This window comes from Rhea pennata, chromosome 4 (assembly GCF_028389875.1).
Source record: "Rhea pennata isolate bPtePen1 chromosome 4, bPtePen1.pri, whole genome shotgun sequence".
Taxonomy (NCBI): Eukaryota; Metazoa; Chordata; class Aves; order Rheiformes; family Rheidae; genus Rhea; species Rhea pennata.
The window spans coordinates 52,239,446-52,263,658 of record NC_084666.1 but is presented as its reverse complement, the minus strand read 5'-3'; the positions used below and the strand labels follow the sequence as shown (position 1 = coordinate 52,263,658).

The following is a 24,213-nucleotide window of genomic DNA, read 5'->3' as shown; positions in this document are numbered from 1 at the left end:
CCATGAGATAGATGCTGGGTTAAAGTGGCAAAGTTCCCCTTTCTGAGAGGCTTTAGTCACTAAGGTGCTTTAGGACTCAGGGATGAGTCTTTCAAGACTCAAATGTCGGCAGAAACAGACTTGTTAGGGCAGCAGTAAGCAACAGTGTATGAGTTATTTCCTGACAAACTGATGACCAGTTGGGAGGAGCTGCCTGCTTAAGGAGGCAAAAGCATCATTAACCTTAGCCTGTTATTAATTCCAAGGAAATGGAGTTTGTGGAGATCACTGATTTTACTACATGCCAGGAAAAAATAGTCATATGCATCTTTTAATCAGTAGCATAGCCTGATTGGCCTACTTGGCCTGGGATTTACATGGCATCAGAAAAGGATTAACAATCTGTCTACTAACTAAGATGCTCAAACTATCACCATCTCCAGTTTAACAACAAGTCAAAAGGTTAAGAAAAAAGCATTTCACATAGTCTATCCATGCCTGAATCCCTTCTCTCTCATTGCTCCTTGTTTCTAGCTAGTGGAAACATTAGCCAGTTGTGCCTGGATAGCTGAGATAAAGAAGGGAAAAATAAGTTACTTTAGAAAGCTAAGTCACATGTTCCCCAAATTAATTGCACCTTTTGTGTATTTGCAGGAGGATTTTATTTGCTGGAGCAAACTATTGGGACTTTTAAATCAGCCCTAGAGACTCCAGCCAAACACCAATTCATTTTTTGGAGCTAAATCATCATTCTTCCCAAGTGTAGGGGACAAAGTGGTTGGTGTGAAAAACAGCTTGATGCATGAGAAGTAACTCCCGTTTCTTTGAAAAACATCTTTATTACAGTCATACTAGTCCATTCACACATGGCTTAGGAAAGACAAAAATAAAATGGCACAGCATAGCACACTCAGTACAAAGGGAAAAAAGGAAACCTGCCTTCTTTCCTTCCTCTTCCACCTCCCCCTCACAGATTGTATATGGAGGTGGTTTGGCCTATACCCAGCTACTCAAATCATTAAGTTAATAAACTGAGTAATAAACATATTAAACTTCCCAACCATTAGTTATTTGATGAAAACTGAGCTCTCATGAGTGAGCAGCCTGGGAGCTGGTGGGTGGTTAGCAGCTGGAGGGCTTGGTGAAACGTGCTGGAGCAGCTGGCGAGGAGCTGTGACAGCGAGGAGCAGCCACCAGCCCACAGCTGTGGGGCAGGAGCTTTGCCATGGAGCAGGACAGACAGAAGAAGAGGGGAACGAAGAGACTATTGGGCCAAGAGGTACTCGGATGCACAACTACTGACAGCCTGACAAGAGCTGACAGAAAGGAGTTCAGGAGATCAGTCCAGCTGCCTCATTTCAATCACCTCCTGAACAGGACAGTAATGTCAATGCAACAAAAAGCGAATTACCTGTCTCTAAGCTCACTGCTGTTACAAATTTGCTATTACAAATTCAGCCAGAAACAGAGGTGCCATCATGCTCACTCATAAATTACCTGAATCACTAACAAGTCTTTCTTTCAAGAAGTGTCTGGCTTTCTAGAAAGGGAAGAAAAAAGCAGATTACAAATGATCACACACAACAGGTATAGAAATAATTTCTTAGTCAAGAGTTTGCCAGTCCAAGAAGGGTCCCTAGACTAAAGAGCAAACAAGGCCAGGCAGGCCCTGAGCCCAGTTTGTGAGGAACTAGGATTCACTATATTGCATAACAATATCAAACCTTAGTCTCTAGCACGTAGATTTAAAGCACTGTGGACCAAACAGAGGATACGGGTCAGAGAAGAGCAAAGGGTAGACAGGGCAGGAGAAACAAGTGGCCTCTGCAAAGCATCTCAAATCAGAGAAAGCTGAGCTGGAGCCCTTCCTGCTGCTTCTCTGCTGCTGCTTCTCCCATAGACTCCCAGACTCGGCTCGTCTCTATTAAGAACATGCAGCACGACAGCAGAGAATTCGTTGTACAGAAAACAAAACTGAAGGAGTGAGCAGGGTCCTAATTACCTACATTAAAACAATTGCAGAGCATAATTGTTGTTTAATCATCTTTCTTGCTCTTTAATTACCTTCACTTTAAATGATTCCATCAGTCAGCGGAGTGTGAAACAGCTTGCTCAGAGAGGGCTCTATATTCAGGTGACCAGGTGTAAGTTCAGGCACCTAACTTTAGGATCCGTGTTTGATGCTTCAACCTCTGTATACATGTCTCAATTTACCCTCTCTTTTACTAGAAAAACAGTGCAGAGAGAAAAGCACTGTCGGGAGAGAGCTCGTGAGATTACCACTGTTTATGATTTGATAATGAAAAGGGAAATGAGGAACAAAGAGAGATACATGTACAGATGAAAATAATGGATTAGTACAAGCATTTAGGGATAAAATCAGGATGGCTTACAACTGAAAATGAGTCACAGCCAGCAGGGTTCAAAGCATCAGAAGAATACAAGGCATCAGAATAGCTCTGGAAATCAGAGGGAGACACAAAAAGCATGAAGCAGGGAAGTTACACAAGTGGACAGAGAGAAAGTTGAAGTAACTGATACCTCTTCCTCACAATCTCTGAACCAATAGTAAGTAGCATGTAAAAAGCATGTATGTTCTCCCTTCAAAAAGAGAAGAAAAAAGAAGCAAGGGAATTCTAGCGTCCCGAAAACCAGAACTGCTTGGGCAGCATTACTGTAAAAAGGGACCTGGCAAATACAAAGGAACTGCGACTGGAATAGAGTAACATGACACAGTTTCAAAAGAAAAAAAAGGTGAATTCATAGTGGGATGAATCAGCAGGGGTATTATACGCAGGACACAGATGGAAAGTGCACCACCATACCAGGTCCTGTTGGTCGGGTGTGAGTCATGGGGCACCTCACTTCTGGGCAGCTGTAAGCAAACAGCAGAGGCTCCAGGACAAAGAAATATGAAGAAGAGATTTAGAAAACATGATCTGAAAGCAAATGAGTTTCTTTCTTCTGGAGGGGAAAAAGAAAAAAGAAGAAGAAGGACCAAGATGCCCATGACAAACAGTCTTTGAGTAGATTAAAAACTTGTAATAACATGCACAGCTGCTCTTCATGTCTCCCAGAACCAAGATATGATGCAGTCACCTTTCTGAGCTGGGGGGGGGAAGGGGGGAAAGGAGGGAGGGAGGAGAGTAAGCTGATACGGTTAGGAAAGATAAGGACCCAGCTTTCCCAAAAAGTCAAACAGCTCACCGAAGGACAGAATCACAGAATGGGTAAGGCTGGAAGGGACCTCTGGAGATCCTCTAGTCCAGCCCCCCTGCTCAAGCAGGGTCACCTACAGCATATTAGACAGTGTTGCATCCAGGCGAGCTTGAGTATCTCCAGAAAAGGAGACTCCACAACCTCTCCAGGCAACCTGTGCCAGTGCTCCGTCACTCTCACAGGAAGGAAATCCCTCCTTGTATTCAGGCGGAACTTCCCATGGAAAATCTCATTACATCAGAGCATCAGCCCCCTGGAAAAAGAGTCCAGCCTTTCTAATGACATCCTGCATTCAGTCCCACCCCTGAAAGGCCCAGGAAGACCAGTTTAGCCCACAGAAATGTGAAGACTTCCTTTCACATGTAACATGCGGTGGGCTTGCATTTATGTATATTAATAAAAATAGACATTGTGAAACATACTTAGAAGTCATGAAATCTCCTTCCCTGGAAGCTTAGAAAACAGTTTGCACAGCCATCCATAAAGATGGCCTGCGCGTAATTTATCCCGGCAGTGCAAAGAAAATGAGCAAAGTTAAGATCCTCTCCCAAACTTTGCTTCTCGTCAGTGACAGAATCTGGCTTGCGTTTCTCTCTAGCTTGGACAGACTCCTCTGCCTTCCCTTTTCCCTTTGGCAGGCCAGCTTGCACCAGTGTGAGCCAAGCAGGCAACGAGCTGGAAGAAAATTCCATGACCTCAGCAGAAAAACAACAAAATTCAGGGAGGGGCTTTTGTTACCTACTTCTGGCATTCTTGAGGAGGGAAAGTTTGCGGAAAACAGGGTCGAGGCCGTGAATGTTTAAGGAGACACAGGTGTGGGAAGATGCTGCCTACACGGTTTATTTCCCTCAGCAGCATTTCTCGCAGGAGACAGCCCTGTTCCACGAACCCTGCCCCGTTCCCCGGCACTTCCAGGAAAGCCAGGCCCTCCAGGGAGCGCGCAGCTCGCGCTCTGGCCAGCTGCAGCTGTCGCCTGCGTTTCGGGTGACAAAGCCCGGCTGCTGGGCCGCCCGGTGCAGGCCGTGCGCGCCCCCTGCGCTCCGGCAGGGCCACGGGGGGGGGGGGGGGGGGGGGCGCGGGAGCCGCAGCGCCCCCCGCTCTGCCGCCTGCCGCGCACCCGACAGCGCGGAGCGGCGCCTGCCCGCGTGGCGCGGGCTGCGCGCGCCTCCCCCGCCGGGGGTGGGGCGGGAACGGGACGTGACGTCCGTGAGAACAGAACGCTCTCTCTGTGACGTCGCGGTGGGAAACCTCCGCCGGGCGAGACCACTTCGCCGCCGCGGGGGGGGCCGGGGGGGAGGGGAGCAGCGGCCCCCGCCGCGCTGCCCCGGCCCCGCCGCGGACCGGCCCCGCGCTCCCCGGCGGGAAGTGGCGGCGCCCCCGGGGTGCTGCCCCCGCGCCGCCGCCCCGCGCCGCCCCGCGCTCCGCCCCGTCCCCCCCTCGCGCCGGTTGGTCGGTGCCGGACGCGGCGCCCGGTCCTAAAAGCGCCGCGGCGGCGCGGGCTGGGGAGCTGCTGCCGCCCGCGTCGCGCCGCCCCGCTCCACTCCGCTCCGCGCCGGCGGGAGCATGTACCAGAGCCCCGCGCGCTGCCTCCGCGCCGCCCTGCCCGGCTGCCGCGCCGCCGCGCCGCCCTCGCTGCCGCTGCAGCGGCGGGGCCCCGCCGCCGCCCGCCGCCTCCTGCTGCCGCCCGCCGCGGGGAGGGGAGCGGGCGGCCGTCGCGCCCCGGAGGCGGCCCCCCGCGCAGGTGGGTACCGCGGGCGCGACGGGGTGGGAGTGGGGCCGCCTCGGCCCGGCTCGGGCCAGGCCGGCGGCGGAGCCCGCTGGCCGCGGGGGAGGGGGTGTCCGGAGCGGCGCTCGCCGGTTCGGGGCCGCTTCCCCCCCCACCCCCCCCGCAGCAGCGGCCCTAGGGAAGGGAGCGGGCGGCAGCGCAGGGCTCGCGGCGCGCTGCGGGCCGCACCGGCGCGGCCGTGGGCGATGCCGCCCGGGGTGCGGAGAAAGCTTGCGCGAGGGGTTGGGCCGGGAGCGGCCGGGGGGTCTGCACGCTGCTCCGCGAGCACGGGCGGCAAGGTGGCCGCGGCCTGGTGCGGAGGGGCCGGTGCTCTGGGGGCTCCTGCAACCGGGGCTGGGCTGGCTCTGAAGCTCCGCCGTGCCCCGGGACACCAGCAGGGTGATGCTCCCTGCTCACAGCCGCAGCTGGGGATCTGCTGGAGTCTGGGCTTGCTCCTGATGTGTAGCTGGTCTGTTGGCAAAATCAGCTGCTGGAAGCAGGTGAAGGTGTTTGATAGAGATGCAGGATCTTTTGGACTTCATCCGAAGAACTGACCCAATTTTGGGGAAGTACCTTGTGAAATCGGTGATGAAAGCAGTGATGTGAGATTCCTGTTCAGAACAGCTTTGGCCCACTGTCATTTCTGGAACAGCAGGCACAGACTTGATGTAGGCAGAGCGGCTGCTTTGGAAATAGTAGCAGCTCTAGTCCAGGGAGAGATGGAGGGGAGGAATTACACAAATTGAGCTGAGGTGTCTGGAATGGAAATGAGGCTTTTTTTCTAGTGTGAAGTACTACTATGAGATTAAAGAAACACTTGCTTTAATTAAGCAGACCACTAAGGACTGCATGTTTCACTCAAAGTAGAAACAGCTGTTTTATCTCCAAATTATCCAATAATAACGTGTGTAATTGTTCTCTTACAAGCAGCTTTTCCATGCAAATGTAAAGCCCAAGTGGTACTTGAGTAATTGAATTGATCCTTTTATTTTAAGGAAGTGGCTTTGGCTTCTGCTTGTGGAATATGAACAAGTGACATCCAAGAACGAAATGACAAACTGCTGGTTTATGAGCGATGCTGCCAGACAACATGCCTGTGGTGCGTTATTGCTTCCACAACAGTTTCCTCCTGCCAGCATTAGTTATGTGACAGGGCTAAATCACTACTGATTTAGAGTGGCTTCTTTGAATAAAGCAAAATATTTATTTAGTATCTAACTTTTTAGGTGGCTGAATGGTTCAGTATCTTTACTCTGTGGCCAAAAAATATACTGGATTGACTAGTTTTCTCTTTTTTTTCCAACACTTTTCTCCTCCAGGGTTGTGACTTGTGTATGATGCACTTGATTCACAATGTCTTTTTCTAGTAGCGTGGCAATGTTGGCAGTGCTAAACCATTAGGCTCCTATTTGCCTGAACTACTAGGCATCACTGACTGTGCTCAGACTGGGAGCTGGAAAGCATTCAAGATCTCGCATGTCCTTGGATGCAGACTCTGACGAGAGCCCGCGTCAGGATGATACCCTGGTGTGCACTGCGCTCCCTCCCCTCTCCCCACTGACCTAAGCATGGGGTCAGAGCAGAGCTGTGATGCTGCAGCCAAGTCTGCTGACCAGATACAGCCCTAAGCTGTGTTTGCCCACAGGCAGCTTGACTCTGTGGCTAAAAATGCATCCAGAGAGATTCCCAGTTGAGACTGTTGCTCTGGCTGCCTCTGTCCCAGGCTGCTGCTGGTGGAGGATGGTCGAGGCTGCCACTCTTTATGTGACATCTGAGGCTACAGCACTTACCTGGCACATAGGAGAAGGGATTTGTCCTGCCTTTCCCAGCTCGGGAAGGGAAAGTGGTGTTCAGTCCTTACCGCTGCTGTCATGGGACAGATCTCCAGGTGGCACTGGACAAGCCAGGCTGGGGCAGGATGCTTCCAGGCTTCCTGCTGAGGCCAGGCCAGGATGCAGAAAGACATTGAAGCTTCACAGAGTATAGGAAAGAGGAGCATATGTGCCTGAGTGCTGGCAGCTGGCAAAGTCAAGCTCATGATTTGAGCACTCATGAGGAAAAGGGTTTCCAGAGCTTGTGCCAAGTACTGAGTCTGAGTATTATTCAGGGGCAGGATTTGAAACTCTCTCATGCTAGTGTTGACTAAGCAGCACCTCCCCTGGCACAACTGCTTTTTGCATCCTGTTATGATGTTCCTAACTCCTCTGTGCTTTGAAAACTGGCGTGGGTGCCAAAACAGACTTGAACTCTAAACAGTAGCAACTGCTGCTTTACATGCAGATGGTCTGGGGCCATAACCCTGCTGTTGGCCAAAACACAGCTATATATGTAGCATGATAGCATGTAGTGTAGTATTTCTCATATGAGGATGCTGTGTGCCAAGCTGCTTCACGAACTGTAGTTGCAAGGAGAGCATGTTCTGTTGCTGCAGACCTCTCGGGCCGAGGCAACTGCTGCAAATACAAACCAGGCTGCAAAGACAGCAGAGCCATTCACCTCGCAGTAAAACCCCTGCAGTGAACAAGGTGGGGGCTGCCAGCTGAAAACACCACTAGGAGATTAAAAGAGGGCAAAAATGGAGTGCTGGTCACCTTATTTGAAAAGGTAAGGGCTCTGACCCAGATGCCTCTAGCCATCTCCAGCTAATGAAGTCTAACTGCTTGTGGACAGAGATCTAGAAGTTTCTTTCCCATGCTACTGCTGGATGACACAAGAAACCTTGAACTTTACAGCTTACTTTTTGGAAGGTTAATGGATAGTTTAATTTCTTCCCTCACTCCTACCCTTGTTGAGAGAAAGGCTTTTGTATATTCAGCACCATGAGTAATTGGTGGTTCCCTATTGCAGCATGGTGCCAAGGGATTGCTTGTAGGTTCACCCTGAGCACCAAGCTGCAAGCCCAGGAGGATGCTCCTCCACAGTATGGGCACTAGCCCTTACCCCAGCAAGCTGCAGGTCAGCTAACTTGATGTGTAAGGATTTTCAGACTATGGCTTTGCCTTCCTCACTGCCACAGGAAAGGTTAACATTGCAGAAGTGGTAGAGAGTTGTTGTGTTTTGGAGTTCAGGTTGCTGGTCTGCCACCTCTTCTGCAGGAAGATTCAGCCTTTGTGATGGTTTCAGGATGGCAGGAGGGTGTCGGGGGGGGCTAATGCAGCTCATTACTCATTTTAAGTGAGTCTTCTTGCAGGAGTCCCTGCTCGCCAAAGGACTCTGTCTATCACCAGCTGGAGAGCATCTGATCTACAGCACTGGTGCTCTTCCACCCAGCCTTCCCAGGGATCTCTTGAAAGACGAGAAGCTCTTTCTCTGCCTGAAGCACTACCAGCTTTAAGAGCCGTCTGATCCCTGCTGCAGCTGGACCTAGCACGCTCGAGCGGACTAGGTTATGCCTACCTCTCCAGAGAGTGCCAGCAGCCCTGTGCTCAGGGAAGCCCTGTGTGACTTGAGGGAAGACGGGGTTGGGGTAGTGTTGTGGCCTTGTTCAGAGATTAGCAGGTGCATGGCTGAGCTTAGACGTGTAGATGTTTGTCCTGTAACACAGCTAAGCTGCTTAGAGCTTTAATGTGGGCTTTTGGCTTGAGGTTTCATTGCACCTAGCAATTGTCCCTGTGGTGAGCTTGTTCCTTCTGAAGTTTTTTTTTTTTTTCCTCTCCTTCCTCCTCCCCTCCACTTTTGTTTCAGGCAAATTAATAAACAGCCAAAACTTGAAGATGCAGTGTTTAACTGGGGGCTGTAACACACACTTCACCCATTGGGGTGAGGAGCAGGTGAGGAGCTCCCTGTGGCTTCCTTCAGCTCTATTGATTTGTCAGGGGTTGTCCTGTGTGGCTTCCCTGCTCTTCTGGGGCTGTGTAAACCTGCCCTTGACGTAACCAGCACCTTACCTACGTAATGGGTACAGAGCGTGCCCCTGCTCTGCCCCCTGCCCTGGCAGCTGCACTGGCTCCTGTTTGTGGATTTTGGTGTTCGTGCCAGTTTCCTGCCTAAAACCAGCATTTCTTCTACTTTAGCCACATGTAGCTTCTTGACAGTAATCCAAAACTGCCAAAATTTCAAGAACTGGAATGCCTTACGCCAGCATCTCCTAGGAGGATACTCGTGCTTGTGAGCCTGAGCTCATGTTTCATCTTGAGGAACTTTGCGTTTTGCCTAGTGAGCGGGGCTGGGGTGGGAGGGGAAAGACATCCTGCTTTCCCTGCCAATTCCTGCTCTAAGACTTCCTTAGAACAGTTTGAAGGCACTACTCCATTGACTTGCACATCTTAAACACTGAAATATATATATTTGAACCACAATATTCCAATTAAAGCCTTTAAAAGCATCTAGTTTCCTAAAGGTGGGGATATGACAGTCTCTAGCTTCAGGTTTCCTTTTCTCCTTCTGTCCTAAATATGTTTTTTGAACTGTTAGGACTTTTATCTCACCCTCTAGGCAAACCTGTTGCTATCCTATATCTCTCACCAGCTTTTATGACTGATAATGCTGTAGCCTAAGGTAGTGAGGGCCAAATGCCCAAGTGCTGGCAGGGGGACCTTAAGCCTGGCATGAGATGCATGTGCAAAGAGACAGGCTCTTCCCTTCTGAAGTGTTGCAGAGGCGCAGATGAACGTGTTACAGCTGTGGGTTGCAGCAATGCAAGTGCTCACAGTTTGGTTTTTTTTTGGGTGAGGTTGTCTTTGTTGTTGTTTTTCATGCTTACCTTTGGGAAAAGCATTTGGGGTAAATAAATTATAACTACAACACAGCCCCATCAAAGCTGTCCCTTGTGCACGTGGCTTGCCGCAGGCGGTGGCTTTCCTGCCCCTACTTGCCTGAAGACTCAGTTCACGTTCGAGTTGCTTGGGCGCAGCGAGGCTGGAGCTGGCCGCAGGGGCTGGAGCAGGGCAACGGTGCTGGGGGCTCCTGTGGGATGGGGAGGATGAAGAGTCTCCAGGGTTGCGGTGGGATGGGGGTGGCAGTGGCCACCTCCTGCTGGGGGGCCGGGAGTAAGGGGCTGTGCTGGGGGACCCGAGGTGAGAGGTGCAGCCAAGGGGGGACAGCTGGTACCCGCAGGGGAGCGAGGTCAGGGGCCCCCTAAGCCCGTGGGAACGTCCGGCTGCTCGGCTTTCGCGGAAGTGTGGCCGAGTTGAGGACAAGTTAACTCCCAGCAGGAGGTTGCTATTAAATATTAACCTGAGGGAACAAGTCATCCCGCTTGCTTTGGCGCTCTGCAAGCATGTAGGTGTCCAAAACGGCATGGCCCAGGACCTGCACCTAAGGGCAGCCTCTGGTAAAGGCAAACGATGAGCAGGTGGCGTTCATTTACCTGCCTGGCCCTCCTTAGTGAGGAGAGGGAGGAAGAAAAGTACTCTTTATTCTAATTTCTGCATGCATTGTAGAAAATAATCATAGCCTTGCTATTCTGAATGAAGGATTTCTTTGCTTTCAGGAAAAAAAGCCTGCATGATGCCTTAAACAAGGCAGTTTCTCTGCCGCAGAGGCTAGCCACGTCCGCTAATAAGCCGAGCGCTATGATGGCACTGGGCTGAATTAATCCCATCTCTGCGTTCATGTCATTGCATCTCCGACTCGGGCAGGAGCCCCTGCGCAGAGCCGTGAATTGCTCCTGCTGCAGCGAGCTCCCCGTGAGCACTGGGAGAAGTCGGGGTGGACATTTCTAACAGCAGTTTTTCCCTCTGCAGGCTGTTCCATGGGAAACAGCAGCAGCCGGCTCTACAGCGCGCTCGCCAAGACGCTGAGCAGCAGCGCCGTGCCCCAGCACCGGGACTGCTTGGGGCAGCCCGACGCGGCGCAGCTGGACCCCATCGACCCCAAGGACCTGCTGGAGGAATGCCAGATGGTCCTGCAGAAGCGGCCGCCCCGGTTTCAGCGGGACTTTGTGGACCTGAAGGCAAGCGCCACCAGTAGCCACCGGCCCATTCGGGTCATGCAGTGGAACATCCTTGCCCAAGGTGGGAGCCGCCTGCGAGCTCGAGTCGTAACCTTGCGGTTAGCGGGGGAAACCTTTTCTGCATTTAAAATAGCGACTTCCATCCTACTGCAAAGGAAAAAGGTCTCTTTTACAACTGTGAAGGCAAACGTAGCCCTGAATCCCTGTTGTAAGTGCACGTGCTGTACCCAAAACACTGGTGCCCATCACTTTTAGATAGTTCTTAGAGAAAATAGGTTGTCCTTCTGTAAGTCTTTTTAATGCTTCTCTGCTCATTTTTTCTCATAACTTATTGGCGAACGATTCAACCATTCAGATCTGTTATGGGAAATTTTTAATTCTTTACACCTCAAAATAACTTATTACTGGCTCTGAGCCCTGCAGTCAGGACTGTAAGGTGAGGCTGTTGTTAAGTCAACTTTATCTTTTTGGTGGGGGAAAATCCCCCACTTAAAGATTGTTGTAACACCCTGCTTACATAACTCCTGTAATACTGTGTTTCTTCTTAGTTAAGCTGTGGCAACCACATGTAGAAGGACTTGCCAAAGTGTAGTAACTTTTGGAAAGAGGGAGGGGTCTAAGTAAACGTGTAGTTAGTAAAGTAATTTAACCTTTTTTGGAGGGACTTCACTGTTCTGAAAATGGTTTCTCTTTGGCTAGCATGAGCAGCCTTAAAGTCACAATTATTCCTGCAAATCCCATCTCCTGTGTGTAAACTAATGTACCCACGCTTCACAGGGAAAGCAAAGTGTGTTGCAAAAGGCTTATGCTGCTTCGCATTGTAACTTCCTGCCCTGTGGAAAAAGGGGGCGAGCACAGGGCTGTTACTCTCTCATGACTGTGGAATAAAACTTGGTGATTGAGCGGGGCCATTCTGGTAGCAGTGGTGTCTTGGAGCAGGACTTTCAGGATGGCACAAACCCCCGAGGGCAGTAACAGAGCAGCCAGCTCATTCCCATGTGCCCTGAGCACCCAGATACCGTGTGGCAGCAGCAGCAGTGCTGGGCTGCAAGCGGTCACCGGCTGCTGGGAGCAGAGCCGTGCCTCTGGCACCTGCAAAGCCTGGAGGAAGACAGCCTGGCTTAGCTACTGACACCTTCTCTTTTTCTCTCCCCTGCCAATTTCAGCCCTCGGAGAAGGCAAAGACAACTTTGTTCAGTGCCCCATGGAAGCTCTGAAATGGGAAGAAAGGAAGTGCCTCATCCTGGAGGAAATCCTCGCGTACAAACCCGATATCTTGTGCCTGCAAGAAGTCGACCACTACTTTGACACCTTTGAGCCACTCCTCAGCCGGCTGGGCTACCAGTGTACTTTCTTCCCGAAGCCGTGGTCCCCGTGCCTAGACGTGGAGCAGAACAACGGGCCGGATGGCTGCGCCTTGTTTTTCCTCAAAGACCGCTTCGAGCTCATCAACAGCGCTAATATTCGGCTAACTGCAATGAAGCTGAAAACCAACCAAGTGGCCATAGCTCAGACACTGAAGTGTTATGAAACTGGAAGACTGTTCTGCATTGCCGTCACTCACCTGAAAGCCCGTACTGGCTGGGAGAGGTTTCGGTCTGCGCAAGGCTGCGATCTTCTCCAGAACCTGAAGAATATTACCCAAGGAGCAAAGATCCCTCTGATAATCTGCGGAGACTTCAACGCGGAGCCAACTGAAGAAGTCTACAAAGAATTTTCCAACTCCAGCCTCAATTTAAACAGTGCGTACAAGCTGCTGAGCCCCGACGGGCAGTCGGAGCCGCCATACACCACCTGGAAGATCCGGCCCTCGGGAGAGTGCCGGCACACGCTGGATTACATCTGGTATTCGCAGCATGCCTTGAACGTGAACTCGGCTCTGGACTTGCTGACTGAAGAGCAAATTGGACCCAACAGGCTGCCATCGTTCAATTACCCTTCAGATCACCTGTCCTTGGTGTGTGACTTTAGCTTTAATCAAGACCCTGACAGACTGTTATAATTTTCTGGAATGCCACCTGGTATTGCAGTGTCTTAATTCACCACTTTTCTTTAAAGAAAACTTTGGAAGCTGGAAACTATTTAAGGATGAGGAAATACGGTTGACTGAGTACTGTTTTCAGGCAATTTGGAATTAACACTTGCCATGCAGAGCTTGTTAATCTGAAGCCTCCACGGGAGGAAGGAAGGAAGGAAGGAGGAGGTAGTGCCCTCGTTGTGTGTGTTCTTGCCGTGTCAGGGTTTGGAAGTTGGAAGGAAAATAAGTTTCTCCTTTCGCTAACCCCTGTGTCTAAGGCTTTCATCCTCTAATGAATATGGAGGCTGTCAGTATTTAAATTAAAAAATCACTTATGTATGTAAAACAACTTGCCCTGACAGCATGCTTATTTATTTCATGTTAAGCTTGTGCAAGTACCAAAGGAAATGAAGCTTGACAACCCTTTTTAAAAAAAAAATTTTGCAGTATGAAGAAAGATAAATGTGTTTTAGACATGAAGAAATCTAAGCTCATACTAGCATTTTTTTTATGACTTGAGATAAAAATTCTGTTAAAAAGAAATGGATAGTCATTTCCCAAAGCATAGCATGAGGAAAGCCCCCTCCCGTATAAGAGCAGATGAGGAAATGGAGGCTTACGACAGTACATCATCTAGTTATATCCTCACATTTCCAGAAGAATGTGCATGTGTCTAGTATACTCATACAGCCCATAGTATACATAGTAACTGGTACCTTGTTTCTTCTGTACTTCCCTTCAGTGGACACACCTAACCAGAGTGAATTTTCTTGTCTGCTTCCAGTCTTACTTTTCTGAATATTTTGAATTTGTAGTTTTGTCAGTCTTCCTGTTTCAGAAAAGGGCCAATCTTCATGTTGTAAAACTTTTTTATTGATCTTCAGAATCTAATGCTACACTGGAACCTGTTAGAAAATGACATTAATTTATTGCAAGAAGCTGGTGATCCTGTGTCTGACTTGAAATCGTAGAGCAGCTGTGTTTGGGAGCACCCCCAGGTCCTGCCAAAGTGCCCGGGCTGCACCAGCGCTGGCAGCAGAGCGACTTGCGGGTGGAGGGGTGCTCTGTGCCGTGGCGGAGGCCTCGGGCGTACGGACTGCGGACAGGGCGCTACGCAGGAGAAGGGGGAAGAGAGGAGAGTGCTCGGAGCAGCGCTGGTGTTAGACAGCTGGGGGACATGAGGCAGAGCGAATAAAGCAGTACTTCTGTGTAAGGTGAGGCCCGTAGTAACTAAGTGTTCCCAGGTGTTTGTTAATAAAAGTGTTTTAAAAGAAAGTGATGTTTCTACTGTTGTTTTATTTCTGTTTCCTAAGTAGTTAATCTGTCTCAACTAGCAACTGATTTAGCCTCCTATTAGGGGTGATACCACCTACGGACTACCTCTTCCAGACCTTTTTCCAACCCTCCTGTCCTAGTCTTTTAACAGATTGTCATGGCTGCTTTTCTTTTGTGGCAAGTGTTTTTTTTTTTTTGTTGTTGTTGTTGTTGTTGTTGGGGGTTCCCCCCCAACTTGTATGCCCAGATTTTCCTATACCTGCAGGGAAAGGGGTTACCTTTAGAGAAGTTAAGCTGCTTTCTTTAGCAGCTGAAGATGAAGCCTAGACTTTAAATTACCATGTAAGTATTTCTAATAGTTCCCTGGAGTTACAAATCGGGCCCAAATCCATCCCCAAATTACCCCCCAGTGCATATGTATTGCTCCTTGAGGGGGCTGCTGGAGCATACTTACCTGAGCTGGCCTCTGTGTTTGTCACCTCTGTGGAAAACACAAGTTGAAGAGGGGAAAAAAGTGATAATGGTATCTGCTTTACATCACCTACAAGTTGCTGTATTTGTGGTGGTAGATAAAAGACAGTCTGGCAGCTGGAGTCCCAAGTTTCCCCCACCCCTTTGCAGGCAAAAGGAAGTGGTGTGCGGCTGGAGCAGTCTTTGCATGGGTCCTTCCTGGTGATGAGCTGCTCCAAGCAGGGGAGCCCAGGCCCCTCTAGCAAACAAGGATTTAAAATTCCCCGGACAGAAAGGATTTCACAACCAAGGGGGCCCAACATTCTGGTTAAACACTTCTACCAGGCAAATGTGGCATTTGCGATTACCAACCTTGGGCCTCCTTCAGTTGTGCCTTCAAAAAGAGCAGATCTTCACTCTGTCCCTGGAAGCCAAAAAATCCTATTGCCCTGCAGGATTGCAGACCTTTATGCGTGCCTGTCATAAGCTTCTCAGACCAGCTGAATCAAGACAGCTCCCTCCTCCCAGCACTTGGTGTTAGGAATTGCTTGCTGAGGGATGAAATGCAGTGCTGCTGGTGCCTGCTGTTAGAATCTCTCTCAAAGGTCTTTAGCAGGAGGAGGACTAATAAAGTTGCCTTTTAGTGGAGGCATCTAGGTATCTGCGTGAACAGCTTCTAAAAGCAGCACTGTAATGTATACTTATATGTTATCTTTAATAAGTCAGTCAACTACTTGCTCATCTACCAGAAGAAGTCACACCAGAAGCTAGAGCTTACATTTATCCTTTTTTGGCAGTTTCCAGAAGAAATTACAGTTGTGGTGGAAGCCCATGATTTGCAGACAAGGAAAATATCGCATAATCCAAGCAACATTAAAAAAAAAAAAAAAAAAAAAAAAAAAAAAAAAAGCTTGTGCAAAGCAGCTCCATTTTCCTAAGGCTAGCCAGGGGTGTTCGTTAATGTGTTACTGCTTCCTATCTGCCACCAAATCACAGACATTCAGCATGATTTCTGTGATACTGCCATCCCTCCAGAGTTTCTCTCAAGTGGAAAAGGGCCGAGATTCTTATTTCACTCTGGATACCTAATATTCCATTTCCACTGCTTCATGTCCTTAAAGGCCAGTTTTGAAGGCAGGGAGGGGGGAGAAGAAATGTGAAGAGGGTGGGGTATCTTCTCATCCCAGGGCAACTCTTAATAGTATCATACTCAGAAAAATCACACTTCCCTGCTAGAGCACAGAAGTGAAACATCCTACTGTATTTTAATAGTTTAAAGGCAGACAAGTCTCAGCAAATACCAGATAACTTCGCAGTCAGGTCCAGCCTTTTATTTCTACCCTTGCCATAAAATGTATTTTGTAGGCTTAGTCTTTTGGAAAACTGAAGTGAAATACTGCCCTTGTTTCATTTTTATTTTGCAAGAGGCAGGCCTGCAGCAGCAAAATGCTTCTGGTCGCTATAATCATTCGTAAATAATCATTTTCTTAACAAGAAACAGGAAGCTTTTTTTTCTTTTCTCTCACTCTATGTGGCAGTATGACTAAAATAAAAATGTCTTCAAAGCTTTTCTTGTGGCAGTCTGCCCTATGAGCATATAGACTAAAAAGAGCTCAACAGATCCTTTGCTCTAATCGTGAATAAAAGCTGTATTAGCTTTAGCAGTGACACTTTTCCCTCATGCTCAAGTTAGCTGACGGAAGAAATGACCCACTTACTTGATTTGCTGAAAGGCAGAAGCTGCTGCAAGCTCATTAAAATAGTCTCTCTCTCTGAGAACTATTAGATCAGAAGCAGATACTGCCACTCAGATCTTTCCCACTTAATAATCTTAATACCTCCTATTTGAACTGACTCTATGAGGCAAAAATTGAATTTAGCTTGTTCTGGCTGTGACAGTCTTCATGCTTAAATGAGATCCCTGCTGCACATGTCATGGTGAGTGCTTCAGGCAGCTCACCACTGTCTTGCTTCTCATCAACTATCCTCCTGCCTCTGGCTCGCTAATCCCTGATCAGATCAGAGGTAATTCTCCAAAGTCCAAAAGTTGATGGCATCAATTAGTAGAAGACTCCAAGATCTAAGCCTTCCCAGCAGCATGCTTCACACAAATTAGTTCTTGAGTTGTGTCAAGGCACAGAACCTTTCACCTTAATGCTAAGTAAGTGTGAGATGCTAGCAATAATTTTTGCCAAAATATACAAACATTGGTATTTTGCCAGACTTGCACAGAAAGATAGACTTTATCAATCTGAGGTAACAAAAATAACTGTCTCAAGGATGGGATTCCCTTTCAACTCTTAGACCAGTGTTCTTGCCACAACCCATAAAATCTGATATTAAGATATTTATTCTGAGTTGCCATTCATAGTTAGTGTCTCTCCTGCAGATTACACCATGTCTCTCCTGTAACATATGAAAGGGATGATTTGAAGAAAAAAGTTTTTTATATGCATATTTATTTTTATCTATATAAAATCAGTGGTACCATGGCAATCTATGTCTTAATGCCTTCTGTATAAAGCATGCTCACCCCACACTAGAGCTCCACTCCACTCACACAGCTAGAAAAGTCATTGCTTGCCAAGGATGAGTCAAGCCTGGACTCTTCTACACAATACACCAGCAATAAATGTTAGTCCTGCTTTTACATATAGACATAGGAACGGATTTTTCCAAAAGGGATTGCAAAAGTCTAGCAATATAGCTAGATGCTAACCTTTACTGTTTCTGTTACTGCTCCTTTGTATCGTTCAGATTTTACAAAGCTGACCAAAGCTCCCTATTCCTGAGGTCACATCCTCCAGCACCACCAGTAAAAACATTCCTTGCCAAGTAGCAATTAATTATGTCAAAACAAGCCAGGATATTGGAGAACAAGCTTGCAGGGATCTATAAAATGACTCAGAATTGTAGTTACAGGTAGGAATTTTTCTCTTCTGAAATTTAGCTGAAGAAACACTCAGTGAGAGACTGCCTCCTGTGAAAGGTATGGATTGCTACCTACCTACCTACCTTACACACCACTTCTGAAGGCTAACTCATCTCGGAGCAGCTCACAGGAACCACACACACAGAGATGCTGAAGAGCCCTGCCTGAGCAGACACACCAAAATCACTATCCGATTGTGACCAAAAGCCTGCCTGCATGCCTACCTAGCAGCTAAATTTACGAATGGGAAGTGCAAGGGCATACCTAGAAATACACATAGCAGAAAGGGGACTTTGCTATTTGAAGCCTGGTACCATTTCCACTTCAGTTAGTGTCCCCACATCAACTGAGATTCTCACAGCGCTTAATGCACTTCCGATAAATGTCCGCTGGCAGCCTGTACATGTGCCACTCACTGTGCGGCCAGCGGAGAGAGCCACAGGACCATCACCGCTTCTGCGGCAGGATGCAGCACGGGTAGTGACAACAGCAGTGTCTCAGAGCACGGCCATGGGCTGCCAGCCTCGCAAGGAGCAGAGATGCGTGCCTCCATTCCACTCATGCTTGCCATTGCACGAAGTCCTGGCTCTAACTTAAGAGAAGGTCATCAGCTGTAGATCCTTATCTATTTCCAGGAAGATTACCTTGCCCACACTAGACTTCCAGTGAATCTAAATTAGGTGTGGGAAAGGTCTTAACTACAAATACTCCAGAGATATATGTTTCATGCTCTAAAACACAGCCTCTTTGATATACGATCAAGTAACAGCCACTTGGAAAAGGATCTCTTACAGAAAAGACTTATACACATGGTTTTAAAATGTTTTTACTTTTTTCGTCTTCTAGCTCCAACCTGTTCTACCTCCAGAGCATGGATTGCCTGCCTGCCTCTCTTCTTATAGATCCATGCCCATTTCTCCAGAATAGCTGCCTACTGAGTCAGTCAGCCTGTTGTCCATGTCTTTCCCCTCATCCTTCCCCCCTTTTTTTCCTACCCCTTTTTTTGGTAACACAAATCCTCTTCCTTCTCCAACATTTCCTCCTATGAAGGAATATTTGTAATCTACTCCCAGGTCCAGAATCATAGCTCATCTGTAAGAACCTTTGCTTCTTTAGATTAACTGCTGATAGAAAGGATTCCTACACCAGCTTCTACATTGGATTTTTTTTCCCTGCTGCAGCTTGTGCATTCATTTCTTCTTTAACTCTTCTTTTCTGCTTGATGAGTATAAAAAGGAACCCTTTTTTCAAAAGACATTTAAATTTCCCCACACACTCACTTGGCTGTATGGAGCTCTTCCCGTCTTTCTTTCCATTTGAAGGGAAGAATGAAACTTACTGCTAAGACTCTGCAGGTAGCTCACTTTTCAATATGATAGTTAAAAGGAAAAAGTTAACTTCAGTATAAGGATTTAATTTTGGCCTCCTTTATCATTACTTAAAATCTCAGTTTCAGACTTCTGCCGAAACTGTTCCACCAGGTATGAAATACTTTAACAGTCATTTAGACTTGAATTACTTCAAGGTTACCTGAGAGTTTCTCCTTCAAAGAATCTCCAGAACATCTTGCAAAGAAGTGGGGGTGTCACTGGGCATCTGGGTCTTCGCAAACCGATGTCCTGCTTTTGTAGTGACTGCTGTAGTACCATCTGCAGACCTCCATGAAAACAGGGTAAGCCACCCTGCATCTATTTTAAGGCAAGCTCTTGCACATGGACTGTATCTACAGAGAAATTAGTGTACTGTGTGTTCTCACCCTCACTTCACTCTGAAGTAACTTAAGTGCAACTATAAATAGAAAATCTATTTAGACACTTACTCCATTCGGGAATTAACATCTACCTAAAATCATGCATCTGTGCTGAATCCAAAATTTTAACAGCTGGAAATGTCAAAGATAAGTGACCAGCAGCGTAACTCAGTATTTCTCCTTTTTTCAGATCTTTTACCTACCAGTACTTTCTACCCACCTCTATCAGATAGCCAGAGAGAAAAGTACAGTAGAGTAGCCAAGTTTGTTTACTTCCACATTGTCTTTGTGGTGCAGCCTTAAGCTAAGGTGTACTGGAGGACAACTAGTTAGTTCACATAGCTCAAGTTCTTATTGATTCTCAGTATGATTTAAGCAAACATGGTTTTCTTTTCATTAAAACATTGGGCGTGCACACAAAGTTATCACATCTCAGCTGGGGGGCAGCAACTTCTCAACCTACTCAAGTCTCTCCACTAGTACTCATGTGAACAGCCTCAGGACAAGAGCACTGTAAACATTCATTCACCATCCTGAAAAAATACACTAAGAGAAGTAGACTCTTGTCAGAAGTTACCTCACCAACTACTGCAAGCTGCTCAGATACTTCAGTGGTAAATATTTCAGTATACTGTGTGGAAGAGTTGGAGTCAAACATTCAGAGTAGTAAGAAATTCCAAATTTCCACAGTGTATCAGCTATCTTAGGCTGAATACCTGGAAGATTTCAAAGAAGCAGAAAAGTAGGTTAACAGATTGAAATGAAGGGGGGGAAAAAAAAAGCAGACCAAACAATTAAATTTCATTTCTATATTTCAGTAAAACCTACTTGAATACACTTTGAAACAAGAGTACAACAAAATAGAATATACTTCAAATGTTGAATATACAAACTATTATAGTTCATTCTGAACACTGGTACTTCCCTCTTAACTTCAACTAAAAAAATTTACAGGTTTAAAACTACCTGACAAAAGTTCATGCTGGGTGTGACCTTTCAAGTGACAAGAGTAGAGCTGAAACTGAAATGTATGCACAGATGTCAAGGCTAAGTGAGAGACACAGGCATGTTATAGCAAAAGGCCGAAAGCCTGCTGCTATTTTGTCCACAATTAAGAAATTTAGACAGACTTTAACTACCATACAAAATATGTTACATGTAATTCTATAACAATACTGTGCTAAGTACAAGATTTTTAAAAAATTTGTTTTAATAAAAAAGCTTTACACAAACAAGCCATTAGCTTATTTCAAGAAAGGTAACTGAAAATCAGTCTAAGGCTTTCATTTTAAATTTGCTTAAGCTGTATGATACAAAAATCCCTCTAGGTCTCTGTCTTCTTTTAGAAGCTCTTTAATTTTCTCCTTTATTTCACATTCTAGAATACCTAGTAGCAAGAGTTTTTCACATAGCACCAGTTGAGTACTGTGGGCACACAGTAGTAATTGCTGGTATGCATATAAAATGCACAAAAATTTGCCATTTATAACAGTAAGACCTCTCCCCTGATAATTGAACCAAGGCAAAAATATCTTGCACAACTCTCTTAGTGTTCCAGATCTTAGTGTAACTTGATAACGTAGTGAACTGTTTGGTCCCTTTTCAATCCCTCTAACTTTCCTTCTCCATAGGTTCAGCTGTTTCCCAACTGGAAGAGGCAGTTTCTGTCAGCATATCGATGTGGTTCAAATCTCACTGAAACATGGGAAAATAATTTTTTTTTCCAGTAAGTCTTCAACATATGCATGTTTATTAACATTTCAAAACTCTCCTTTTTGACTTGGTGATCACATCCACTTCCCTCCCACAAATTATGTCAGTATACTCAAAATAAGAACAGTCCAGAAGTCCATGCTGGAAGCAACCAGTCTTCATTTCTCACACGTTATGATTCCTTCTGTTTTCATCGTTACAGGAAGGGCAATGGCTGAGGGCGTACTAACTACTACAACATGGGTCACAGTCTTGCTTCCATCTGCTGGCTTCTCTTCTTGTACAAGCTGCAGTGTTTTCACTTCACGCTCCTGTTTTAAAGCTGTTGTGTCTGATTTAACTTCTGGACTCTTTATAACTGCACTAATAACCCTGGGAGGAGTCTGGCCAGATGCCTGCTGAGCAGGCACCGATAGTCTCATTACTGGTGTCCCATGAGCTATAGACACAGGGGTTAGTGCTCTAACAGCCACGGGTGTTCCAACGATGTTAATACTCCCTGACCCAGTCAGGCCCGTTTTTGTTTGCAGCTGACACTGTGTAAGTTGCGTGGCAGGGATAGTAATGATTTTGGCAGGCTGCATTGTGATTTTGTCTCCGTTTTCAGCAGGGGATGGCATCACAGTAGGGATTGTCTGGATTACTACCTTTGGAGTCGTTGCTGTTGTTGGACTTGTGTTGGTTATTAACGGTGACCCTGCATTTACTGACTGTACTGCCACGGTTGAAATTTTCTGTCCCAGAGAGGTCATTACAACAGGCACTTGCATTGCCACACGTACAGTCCTGCAAAATAAACAAATATATATATTTTTTTAAAAAAAAAGTTATTTAAAACAAAACACAGGGCATCATTAGGGCTGAAAATAAGGACAGACAAATCTGGAATTTACAGATTTTTAATAGGCTCTTTAAAAAACATCACCCTTTTGTGCATCTAGCAATTGGAGCTCACCAGTTTAGCAGCATTCATATCGCTTTTTTTCCCCTCTACATAATTTTAGAAAATGCTTGAGGGCAAGCACATTGACAGACAATTGACTCTAGTCTCAGACACTACACTTTCACAGTATTCTACCATGTTACACTGCTGCTTGCAAATCAATAAGGACTTCCAACATTTAAAGTATAAAACTGGAAACTAAAAGACAGCTTCCTAACCAAAAAAAAAAAATCAACAAATGACAAGCCCAAGCTACATCAATACCAACCTGGGAGCTGTCGTTGCTGGGACAGTGGTAGTGGTAGTTGAGGGACGAGATGACGATGTATCGTGCACTGGTGAGGCAATGTTCACAACTCTGGTGACTGCTTTTTCTGTTCTTGTACAGCTTAATTGAGAAGAATTTTTTCCTCCCCGTGCAGAGGTTGCAGCTTTTAAAAGATTTTCTGCAGATAATGACACTCTCTCCAATGACTTCTCATCCGTAGGAACTGACAAATCTTCATTGCAAGATTCACTTTTGTCATCATCTATGACAACTATGTTTTTCGGCATCTCCTTAAACTGATACACAAGCCTCTGTCCCTCAACTTTTGCAAGAATTCCTCTTTGATAGTAGTATCTGCAAGGAAAGTACAAATAAGTAGTAATTGACACAGTGACAGTTTTTAAAGAATAACTCTTTCTATGCTAACAAGAAAATCTGAAGTAACCACAGTAATACCTACAATACGAGAAGTCATGGAAAGAAGCTGTTAAAACATATTGGCAAAATATTTCAAGGATCTAGTTGAAAAAAATCCGACTTTTTTAAATATGCACTTGAAATTTTAAATAGCAAATTAACTGGTAACCTAAAAAGCAACAGGAACTATAAGACTTTCTCATAAACAGCCAAGTCAGAAAGTATACAAAACATTTTTTAAAATCCCAGAAATTTTATTAGATCTATAGGCAAAATTAAGAATTAGAATTACAATAAATAACTCAAGTATTAAGGAATTTACCTCAAGGCTCTTCCCATAGTCTCATAGTTCATATCAGGTTTGTTTTTGTGTTTGCCCCATAGTTTGGAGACTGCTTTTGAGTCCACAAGTTTAAAGATGCCCTTCTCTCGCTGAGTCCATTTAATGTATCGAGGACAAGTATTTTTGTCCTGGAGAAGGTCCAGAAGAAATTCCCATAAGTACGTTGTATTTCCTAACAATGAGAAAGCGTTTAGATATTAGAAATCCACTTTTATTAACAGCAAACTCTCCATATATAGGTAACTCTGAATGACCTATATTACAAGGAAATGTTACAAAGAGGATGGTATATAAAGTAACTGGCAGGCATTCATTCATTCTCATAAGTTTAGTAAAACTTCCATAAATATTTACATTCCAAAAAAAGATAATCCAAGCATTCTGCTGTATAGCACTCTTCAATCCAGTGCCCACTCTCAGTTCTTGAAATAAAGCGTAGAAAGGAGTACCAAGTCACTACAACCTACAGCATCTCAGGTACCAAGTTGCTACAACCTACAGATCCTCAGGAGGGACAGGAAGAGAGGAGCTCAGTTTTCCCTCATGTTCTCACAACAGTGAACTGAAATGCCACTGCATTTTATGATGGTGAAGGACAGGGGGCTGTAAGTATTTTAATAATACACAGTACCTTGAATAACAAACCATCTTAAACTGTGATAAGGCTCTTTGCACCGTACCATAATCTCCTGCTTATTCTGATGCAACATCAGCATCAGAGACTCTCACACTTTTTGGTGACATCCCCTGTTCTGACCCTTCCCAAATATATGTTGCAGAGTGACCAATGCCCTCCTAGTGCCAAGTCATTCCAATTACATCCTACAAGTGTTCACATAGTAGAAATACCAAGGACTGCTCTGTAATCAGGGAGGTAGAGCACAGAATGAAGACTGCCTAGAAAAGAATTAAATGTTCTTCTGAGATATTCCAGAGATATACCATTTCCACCAGGGGAGTCCTGAGATTTATGATGATGAATCTCAGGATGGCATGAAACAAAACAAGGGGCTCATCTGGACTCTAGCTATAGTATTTGCATGTAGGAAGGGGTACAAATGCAGGGGAGATTAAAAAAAAAAAAAAAACAAAAAACCAAAAAACCCACATCACATTCCAAATTCTATCACTGGAGAGGATTCCTAAAGAGATCTGGGAAGGAAGAACTGACACTGAGCTACAAAAGTTACAATAACCTCAAAATATTTCTCCCAATTCTTCACTTGACCATGCTTCCAAAGCCCATCAG

At 46.2% G+C, this 24,213-nt stretch overlaps 2 protein-coding genes across 6 annotated transcripts in view; one reads left to right on the top strand and one right to left on the bottom strand.

Moving 5' to 3' along the window:
- Positions 1–4,863: 4,863 nt before the first annotated feature.
- Positions 4,864–14,148, top strand: NOCT (nocturnin). Of its 2 annotated transcripts, XM_062573963.1 has the most exons (3): positions 4,864–4,939; positions 10,648–10,917; positions 12,023–14,148. In XM_062573963.1, exons 2-3 carry the CDS (start codon positions 10,656–10,658, stop codon positions 12,856–12,858), a joined length of 1,098 nt encoding a protein of 365 aa, XP_062429947.1. In that variant the 5' UTR covers positions 4,864–4,939; positions 10,648–10,655; the 3' UTR covers positions 12,859–14,148. The 2 variants fall into 2 exon arrangements, with proteins under 2 accessions (XP_062429947.1, XP_062429946.1); XM_062573962.1 differs by lacking the exon at positions 4,864–4,939 and having other exon boundaries at positions 9,964–10,917.
- A 5,926-nt stretch (positions 14,149–20,074) lies between these two features.
- Positions 20,075–24,213, bottom strand: part of ELF2 (E74 like ETS transcription factor 2) — a 37,944-nt gene continuing 33,805 nt past the window's right edge. For all 4 annotated transcript variants that reach the window (XM_062574782.1, XM_062574781.1, XM_062574783.1 and 1 more), the window contains 3 exons: positions 22,944–23,136; positions 22,205–22,558; positions 20,075–21,779 (listed from right to left, as the gene is read on the bottom strand). In XM_062574782.1, coding sequence (XP_062430766.1) covers positions 21,152–21,779; positions 22,205–22,558; positions 22,944–23,136 — 1,175 coding nt within the window. In that variant the 3' untranslated portion in view covers positions 20,075–21,151. The remainder of the gene's footprint in view (positions 21,780–22,204; positions 22,559–22,943; positions 23,137–24,213) is intronic.